This window comes from Phalaenopsis equestris, unplaced genomic scaffold (assembly GCF_001263595.1).
Source record: "Phalaenopsis equestris unplaced genomic scaffold, ASM126359v1 Scaffold000174, whole genome shotgun sequence".
NCBI classification, from domain to species: domain Eukaryota; kingdom Viridiplantae; phylum Streptophyta; class Magnoliopsida; order Asparagales; family Orchidaceae; genus Phalaenopsis; species Phalaenopsis equestris.
In genome coordinates, this window is record NW_018164616.1 from 39784 (window position 1) to 49734 (window position 9951).

Genomic DNA, 9951 nt, shown 5'->3' on the forward strand with positions numbered 1-9951 from the left:
TATATGTATGTATATATATATATATATGTATGTATAAATCTTCGCTAAAAAGCATACTTAAAATGAATTAATAAGGGCTTGAAGTTGATTGAAATGATCCCCATGATTCCTACGTAGAGTATGCTATTACTCGCTGATTAAATAAACAAAGGCTAATGCTGCTGCCGCTGTTGCTGCTGATGATGATCTGGCCACTGGCGACCTCCACGACGGATACTCCTTGTTTTGTTCTGATAATTCAAATAAGAACTTCTGAAGTTTCCCTAACCTACCTAGTTTCCAAAGGACATGGACATGTTTTAAAAAACACACTATGTTAAACAAAGCAACCTTCAGAACCTTAAAACCAGTGTAAAGTTCTTTATCCCAAACTTAGGTTGACCGTTACATTAATTGTTGATACATTGAATGCTTCTTGCAGGACCCATAAACTTACCTCGGAGATTGAACTCTGGTTTTTATTTTACTCGCTCTGATCCACCAACCATTGCTGCAATGGAAAAGGTTGTCAAGCATGCACTAAGTTCAACCCTGTCAGAGCAGCCTAGTTTCTATGATGTCTTGTGCGGGCAAGGTGGCATCAATCGTGTGGATGACAACCATTGTCTTGAACCTGGCACAAACCTGACCATCCACTTCCTTGACAGGAATCTATTTCCCAATGGGGCTTACAAGGGGCTGTGGGAGAAAATAAATGTGAGATCTTCCTGCCAGAAGCAGGGATGCATAATTCTTCATAACAATTGGATAAGTGGTAGAATGAGAAAACTAGAACGTCAATTGCACTCTGGCCTGTGGGAATATGATCCTGCTCAGAGAATGTGCTTGCAAACTTGGCATCATACCAATTTAACCAGTCATTTTTTTTAAATTGCACTTCTGTCTGTACAATTTCTAACTGAATCCATCCCTTAGATAAAAAGTTTAATGTGAATGGGATTGCTAGTTTTGGAAGAGTTTAACGAAATCAACTTGAAAAAAAAAAAAAAAAAAAACACTGCCAGAAGTGATGTGCTCTATTCCTACTCATTAATAGTCAGCTGCGTGCAGATTACCATTCTGAATTAATTGCTGTTTAGAAGATAGTGTTATACATGTCAGCAGAGGTTCGCATTTGTTAGTATAGACCGAAAAATAGAACTGAACCAGAATATTTGGTTGATTTGATTTGGTTAGTAAAGTTAGAGCTCAATAACTATTTGGATTATGGCTATTTCTTCGATTTGAAAAACACAAATAAATTGAACTATTGAATTATATTACACTTAAATTAAATCATCAATCATTTTGTTCACAAATTTGTTAATAATCTATTTGAACTGTTTGAACATACAATTTAATAAATTGGTTAAAAAATTGAACAGAATAAACAGAATTGTGTTGTGGTTCGGTTTTACATATTATTTAGTCTCGGTTCTATATATTATATGGTTTAGTTTAATTGGTTTAACAAATCTATTAACCAATCCAACCAAATCTGTCGAATGCATACCCTACTTGCTTATTATGCAGAGAGCAATTCTGCCGCCATAGTTGTTTGGCTGATTTACATACATATCACATAATTTCTATGCATTTATATATCTATTGCCTAAACATTTTATTTATATGCACAATAATCTTTGATTAAATACTTTTTATATATGTTTAAAAACATTATATGTTTTCATGCATATATTTAGATTTGATTAGAAAATTATTAGATAAAAGTCAAAATTGAGGTGTTAAATATGTAAATATATAAGAAACATGTGGTATTACTGTAAATCTTCGTTGTTCATATCTACAAGCATGCATGCATGATCCCTTGTGCCGTTGCATGACACGTTGAAGCTAGAAAAGAAGGCCTAATGTGAAAATGTTATTTTTGGCTCACGCGTTCTTTTCTGCACGTAAGTTTAATTTCGTGTTAATGCAATCATGGTAGTCTTTATTTGAAAAAAATATTGTATCAGGATTATGTGTCTAATAACTGGATATGTAGTTTTTTTGTATTACTTTTTTTAATGGAAGGGCATCTTAGGGTATGTTTGGGGCAGCTGCAACTTATTGGATAATCTGCTGATAAGTTGATTAAAACTAATCTACTGATAAGTTAGGTGCGGTAGCTATTACAAATTTTTACTTTTTTGGGAAAGCCAAACCGCAGCCAGAAAGCTCCCACCCTACCTAGACAGATGCGGTGTGAAAACGCTATTTTCAGCATTTTGAAAACGCATAAGCTGCCAAAACACAATTTACCCAAACAGGTCAGATGCGTTTTCAAAACGCCACCGCACCAAATAAGCTGCCTCAAACAGACCCTTAGTCTGTTGCTTGTCTTTCGTGTTTCTTATTAGTATATAGAAAACTAATGTGCATTTATTATTATTATTAATATTTTATGAGGCTGATGAATGCATTAAAAAAGGAAGCTTTTGTTATGGCCGGCCATCCTTTTTTCCTGTTAGATGTTTTTCTTTTTATTAGAAAAAATGTAGCAAGGAATAATATTTATGATGAAGGCTGTGCATCTCCTTCAATCAGCTATCACATTACGCTATGGTTATCTCTTCAACTCCATGGATTCTTTTTTCTTCCTTACTATATGACCAAAAGCGTCTACTCATACCAACAGTGGGCCGAATGACTCTTGATCCGTCAATCATCAGAAGTTAGCCAGACGAATCCATAAGTAGAGAACAAAATATTAATTTGGGATGACAAGTGATCGAAGAATGAGTAGGAGAGGTCGAGTATGAGAAACTAAATATAAGAACCACGAGAGGCAGAGAACCTCCTTGTTTAGCAAAGAAGTCAACTAGAAGGAGATCTCTCGAAGTCTACAATTTTAGTGGGAATATGACCATTAAAGACAAGTATATAATCTTAAGATCTATTAGTGATATAAGTCAAAATAAGTCATTTTATGGAAAACAATCTCTATAAATAGGGGGTATTATGTTTATAATGATTCCAAATCCTCAATTTGAACCACAAATTACAGATCCCAATTTCAGTCTTTTGCTCATCGGAACTAAGGAAAACCCCCTCTAATCTCCTTCATCCTGCTTATCTTTGTATTGTCTTGATTTAGCTTCTCAATCTCTCATCTCGATCTTCCTCTCTACCTCCCCCTCTCTTTTTTTTTTGGACACTTTATTCTTTGGGTGTGATTTAATGACAAATGTGAGTTCAATACCCTAAAAAATGTGGTTAGCATGTATTATGTGACGAGAAGATTAATGTATGGAGAAGAACCTAACCACCGAGAAGTAACAAGAATCATGAACTCTTCTAGAGATTTTGTAGCTCAATAGATCCATTAGCTCAAAGAATAGATGATGGAGATGATTTGAGAGGCTCTTGCTCATGTGATAGTGCTGCTACCTTAATCGACAACCCCTCCACGTTAAAGGAAAGAATCTGACATCAAATCTTGGAGAACTCCAAATGAAGAGGATGACTCATATTATCTTGAAAAGTTGGCCTCGACCCTGTTAGATTGCGATAGGCGGAGACATGTCGATGCTTCACGTCCCAGTCAAATGGAGAATGCCTTCTCCAGGGAGATCATTGAGGTTAAGGCTCTTGAGAGGTTCAAATTCCCATCTCTTGAATCCTATTGGGGACTTTTGACCTCACTTTTGTTGAGGTCTAGTCTTTCTTCCTTAGGAGCCTAGGGTCTAACCATATGACTTTCCTGTTAACTATTCCTAGAGGACTAGTGATTGTACACTCACCAATAGAAATTCTAAACTCTTCTTTGCTCATCTTGAAGTCCCACATGTTGGTTCTAACCTCTAAAACTTAATAGGTGGGATCGATATAGGGGAGCCCAAGAGGGGTCCCCATAGGACTATTTGGCCTTAGGGTTAACCCTGGGTGGTGCGGTCTGGGTCAGTCTTGTACACATACACTTGCACCTGCACTCACAACCTCAACCCCCAACCAAACATGTTTAGTTGATCCTCTACTCTATAGGAAACTCATGTGGATGGTCCCTTGAACCATTAGCCCTGGGCTAGGGTTTGGCTAAGACCAACACATGGAGGATCCAAAATGGAAGTTCCCTTGGTCTCATGGCTCAAATAGGGTGACCTCTTAATTAACATCCTCAATCAATCCCAATTTTGCCAAATTTCAATTTTGACCCTTCTTGACCTCAAACTTCACCAAATTATCAAATTGCTCATGAACCCTAAATTTTGCCAAAAATTCCCAAAATTACCCAAATTCTCAAAATCTCTTCAAAAATCATTTCAAACCTTTCCCAACCACTCAAATTAACTAAAATACCTCAAATTTTCCAAAATTCCCAAAATACCCTCAAAACCCTCAAAATTATCAAAACCAGGCCCCAAAAATTCTAAAAATTCCCTAAATCTCCAAAATCACTTCAAATGTCACCAAAATCAGTTTGAACCACTCCATCGAGCCAAATTTGACCAAATTGACCCATTTTGGCCAAAATCCCCAAATTTCCCTTAATAGCTCAGATTCCCCAAATCACTCCCAATTTCCATCAAATTGACTTCAATATCCCCCCAATTTCAATTCCAAACTCAAATTCATCATTCCCAATCCCAATTGAAACCAAATACAAGCTCAGTTGAACACAGATCCAAGCCCAATTGCAAGCCCAATCCAAAATCCCCAATTAGCCATACCCTTAAATTCCCCCAAATTGAATCCCGTGATCAAATCAATTTCCCCAAATTTGAATTTGAAATTCTTTATAATACCTTCACAAATCAATTTGAACAATCAATTGACTCAAATTTGAACTCAAAGCTTACCCAAATCCAACTTAAGCCAAAACCCTCATTTTTTGACCAAAAGAAAGACCCAAATCCACCAAATTGAACCTCATAACTCCAAAATTTCCACCCAATTGATATCCAAAACTCTTCATGACAATCTTTTAGACCAATTTGAAACATCAATTGAACCATGTCCTAACCCTAACCAAATCCAAACCCAAGTTTAACCCAAATGCCCAAAATTGATTATATAGCCAAGTTCGGTCAAATTGAACCCCAAAATCAATTCAAAATCGCTCAATTCCTTTTCCAAACTCCTCATGACAATGTTCCAATCCAAATTGATCAATCACTTGACCCAAATCCTAGCCTAAACCCGACTTAGACTCAAGTTGACCCAAAACCCAAACTTTGAACCCAAGTCATACACTTGACCAAATCAAGCCAAATTGATCAACCCAAGCCCACCACAACCAACATTTAGACCATAAAAACTAGCCTATATCCACCTACCCCAACCTAGTTGAGCCATGGACCAAGGGTCCCCTAAATTAGGGGATCTCCTTCCAAAATTGGCTAAACCAAGAGAGATATGCCATCAGTCATCAAACCTCTAAGCTAATCACCATTAAACCTTTCCTTGGATCTTCTGAGCCAACTGACACCTTCCCTGGCATGGCCGGTCGGCCTAGTCATCGGTGAGCCTCAAAACCGAGAGCCACCCAACTTTAAATCAAACCCATTGCACCCATCCAATGTGTCTAACTTCAATTGGTCCTTGGCGCCGCTCAACCCTCCACATCAGCAAGCCTTTGCACTTGAATTGAAGCCCAACCAGCCACCTCAAGCTCCTCTATTTAAACACCACCCTCTTACGACCAAAGATAGAGTGTGCTTAAATCCTTGGAGAGACTCTGCCGAAATCTTTCCAGAGCCTCTTCAAGCGTTCCTAAGCTTAACCCAACCATTTTCCAGTCACCTCAACCACTGCCTGAGCCCAATTCATCACTAGAAAACTAGGGTAGATTCTGCCCATCTCCGAAACTCCACTAAACCCTAAATTGAAGTGTCCTTAAGCTTCACCAGAGCTTAAGGAGAAGTTTCCCACTTAAATCCCTCTCTATTGAGCCCTCTAACCCACTTTTTGACCAAGACCGCACCCCCATTTCATTGAACTCATACATGGAGCATCCACCATAGGAAAGTGACACTTCCAGAAGGTTCCCCAAAATCTACTAAAGCTTCCACAATCATCTGATTGAGACCTCCCCTCTCAGACTCAGGTATAAAGCCTAAACCCGAAATTTTGGCTAGGTTTGGGATTTTATGAAGAAAACTTTAATTTTATACATATGTAGCCATATAGATGTGTTCGTCTTAGGTAGATGAAGGTGTAGGAACAAATCAAAAGCAATTTGGTTGGGTATTGAGTGAGATCTTAAGGTTTGAAGACAAGTGGTTCTCACGTTAGGTTAATCGGGGACGATGAATAGATGCCGTCCATGCGCACATGTACTGATCCAACGACGGAGGGAGCATCAGACGAGCAGATGGAACAAAAAGCATGGGCTGAGTCAGTGGCTACATGGACGGTGGTGCTGAAGCAAAAAGCGCCACTCAGAGCTTAGGAGGGTACGAGGATTGATGCGACGCTGACTGGGATAAGTAGGAAATTAAGGATTTTTTATTTATTTTAATTCCAAAGCTTAGAAAATTCATAACTTGGTGTGGAAAAATTATAAAAATAAAATAAAAATACCCTATTGCTCAGTGAATAGAGGAGAATAATGTGGAACAGAAATTAAAATTGTTTGGTGTGTCTTTGATTTTTAATTAATTAAATACTCTCTAAAATGTTTTAATTTTAATTAAGTATATAATAATTATCATGGCTTGAAACTTTAGGGGTTTGTTTTTCATGATAGTGGGGATGTTTTGTGATTTTTCTAAAGCTAGAAAGCAATCTCTACACATGTAATCCTAATTTCCAAGTTTAGATGTCTATTTTACTTAAAATAATTATATAAATTAAAATATAAATCAGAAAATTATGGGACTTATTTTGGTAGGTTCCTTCTGGTAGGTTCCTTATTGAAAGTTTAGATGTCTATCTTTCCTTATTTTTTCTAAGTTAAATATAATTTTCTAAAGGCTAAAAATGTATTTTTTCTAATTTTCTTCTAAAATAATTATAATAAATAAATTAAAAATCGTAAAAATGAAAAATTTTTTCCTCCGAGTTCTTTGAACTTAGGGAGATTTAATAAAAGTATAAAAAGCCATTTTTTTAATTAAAACATATTTTTAATTAAATTAAATCATTAAAATCAATAAACAATTATAATAATGAAAATATAATTTGAAAAATTATAGAATTCTGTCCAAGTGGTCCTCTGACCTAGGTGAACCTCCAATAATTTTCCCATGAACAAAAAAATTACTTTGATTAGTTAAATAAATTAATATTGAAAATATTATATTCTAGGTTAAAATAATTATTTAAATTAAATTAAATTTTGAGAAAATCACATTTTCTCCGCTCATATTTTAATTGAACCATGAGTGGGGTACTCTAAAAATTAAAATTCATTTGAATTATATGGAGTGGAGAGCTCCGTATCAAGAACTCCAAAGGCAAAAGGGTAACTTTAGATTTTGGTGCCTTAATAAAAATTTAGGATTAATTAAATGGAAAATTGGTAATTTTGATCTTAATGAACTCTTTTTGATGATTGAAATATAATGGGTTAAAAGGTAGAAACCAATTTGCCACCTTTTCATGGTAAGGGTAAAATTGTAATTTTATGAATCATCATGATTTGGAAGTCAATTAAAATTGAATGATTCTAAAGTTATGAGTTAAGTTAGGAAGATACTAATCCACTCATTTTAAGCCCATGATTGGATATGGCATGATCTTTTAATCAGAATGTATTCCACTTGAATTAATATTTTGAGAATTGCAAATTCACCCATGAAAATTGTTAAGGGCTTTGTAGTGAGCTAGAATTGATATTTGAACTTGTTTAATGAGGTTTAGAAAAGTTAACATAACTACCAATTAACACCTTTAAACACTACAAGTCCAACTTTACTGGTGGGTACAAAATCTTTAATGACTTATACTTGCCTTAGGGACATTTACTTACATAACTTTTAAAAAAAATATCAAGTGAATATTTGGACCATCTCACTCTTGGGATAATTAAAAGATCAAGTTCATTGAGGATAAAATGTATTAATCAATTAAAACCAAATTTAAAACTTGGGATGATCATTTGAACAATGAACTTGGGATGATTAATAGGTTTAAATGATCTCAAAACACTTCAAAAGGGTTTAAAAGTTGTTAGGGATTGTTCCACAAACACTTTTATGACTTTTTGGATGTTTTGAAGGATTTTTGAAGGATAATTGGTTATTATATTTTGTTTCAGAAAATCATCCATTAAAACCTTTAGGGACTCACCACTTTATGACTTAGGGTTTGGTAACTACACCTTCGTTTGCCCTTGCAATTTATTTAAATTCCCTACAAAATTATATATATACCTGTTGCAAGTTCCAATCTTTCAGCGGGAGCAACGAGAAGATGACATGTACACTTTTACATTTTTATTTAATTTCTATCATTTACTGCAGTTTACTTTCACTTTAAAATATTATACATACTTGGTTATGGATTTCACTTCACCTGCAAAACAAAAAAAACTTTTTTAAAATCAATCAACTTTTTTAAAATTAAACAAGATTTTCAAAACAAAAAAATAACAATTTCATAACACATCATTTTGAATTTACGAGAATCTCTTGGATGAGGTAACTCACGGTCGCTAACGAGATCTCCCTCGTTTAAATGGGTTTAACAACTCATTTAAGCTAAGTAAATTCAAAAGAAAAAAGTGGTACTAGAACGAGGGAACCGTGGGATCCTAACCAGTGTCGCTCTAATTAACTTTAACCCCCCATGATTGAATTTGTGTTTGTCATTTAAACTTTTAAACCTTTAGACTTTAGAACTGCTACTTCACCGAGAAGCTTGGAGCTAACTCTGTGGGCAGCCTTCCGCCACAAAAATCTACAATAGCATAAGAATCTACAACAACACGAGGATTTACAACAACAAATCTTTCCTTAGAATTGAACAACAAGCCATAGGACTTTGAGGTTGTCCGCCTAATACGACATAAATCTTCAACTTTATTTTTAGTTCTTTGCACAATCATGCTGTGCAATTTAAGCCCTAACTCAAGTGATGTGTCTATTCCTCGGGATAAATGCATTGCTTGCGGTGTTATGCTCGATCATTTCAACTATTGTCTATATGAGATCGGTTTGCTCTCGTATTTTCAAAATTAAAATATTACCTTTTCAAAATTAAAAATACCAGTTTTTGTAAAAATCAAATTTATATATTTTACCAAGTTAAATTAAAACCACCAAATACAATTCAAAAAAAAAAATCGTACGAAAAATTTTCTCGGCTCTACTCTCCATTATGATCAGAAAACTTAGTCTTCATACATCGGTAATGTGTCCATGTGTCGGCACTATTTTTGGTGTGGGGTTTGCCCGTAAGAAGCTGTCGGTCATCGGAATTAAAATCCCGTTGCCCGCTTCGGAAGGACATTAAAAAAATTTAGTTTTGAAAAAGATGAAGTCAAACTGACCCCATAATTTTCATAGTTTAAATGGAAGAGCACTTTACCTCAAATTCTGTATCTATCCCAAAGGATGAATACAAGAATTGAAGGGTGAGGCTCAATCAAATAAACTAGAGAAAGTCATGACATCCGTTTGATATGCGGAACCAATATATTGGCCGACAAATTCCCCTATTTAATATAAGGAATTAAATAGGGTTTATATTATGCTGGGTTCGGGAAAAGCTTCCTATAGGGGCAAGCCCCTATAGTTAATTACATCTTAGATAACTGAAGTTACCTAAGAATACTCTCGATAGAAATCAAGGAAAAATTATCTTCAAGGAGTTCAAATGGTAAGGACATTTCAAAGATATCGGACTAAGAAGTGTGAAGGGGGATTGGTTCAAATTTGGAACATTTTATTTTGGAGTCCAAAGGAGGAAACACTAGAGAATGTCACAGATCCGAAGGAGAACTTCGGTGACTTCCTAAGCTATCCTATTATTCGGCTTCAATTTAGGAGAAATCATTTAAACGTTTCATCCTGCAATTTTTATTTATTA

General features: G+C 35.3%; 1 protein-coding gene across 1 annotated transcript in view; it reads left to right on the plus strand.

The window, feature by feature from the left end:
- The window catches only part of LOC110022173 (beta-arabinofuranosyltransferase RAY1), a gene marked incomplete at its 5' end in the record, with an annotated part of 11099 nt that extends 10001 nt beyond the window's left edge, over positions 1-1098 (plus strand). Inside the window, 1 exon segment of the mRNA XM_020720989.1 lies at positions 422-1098. Within this exon segment, the coding sequence (XP_020576648.1) occupies positions 422-870 (449 nt within the window).
- Positions 1099-9951: the final 8853 nt, after the last annotated feature.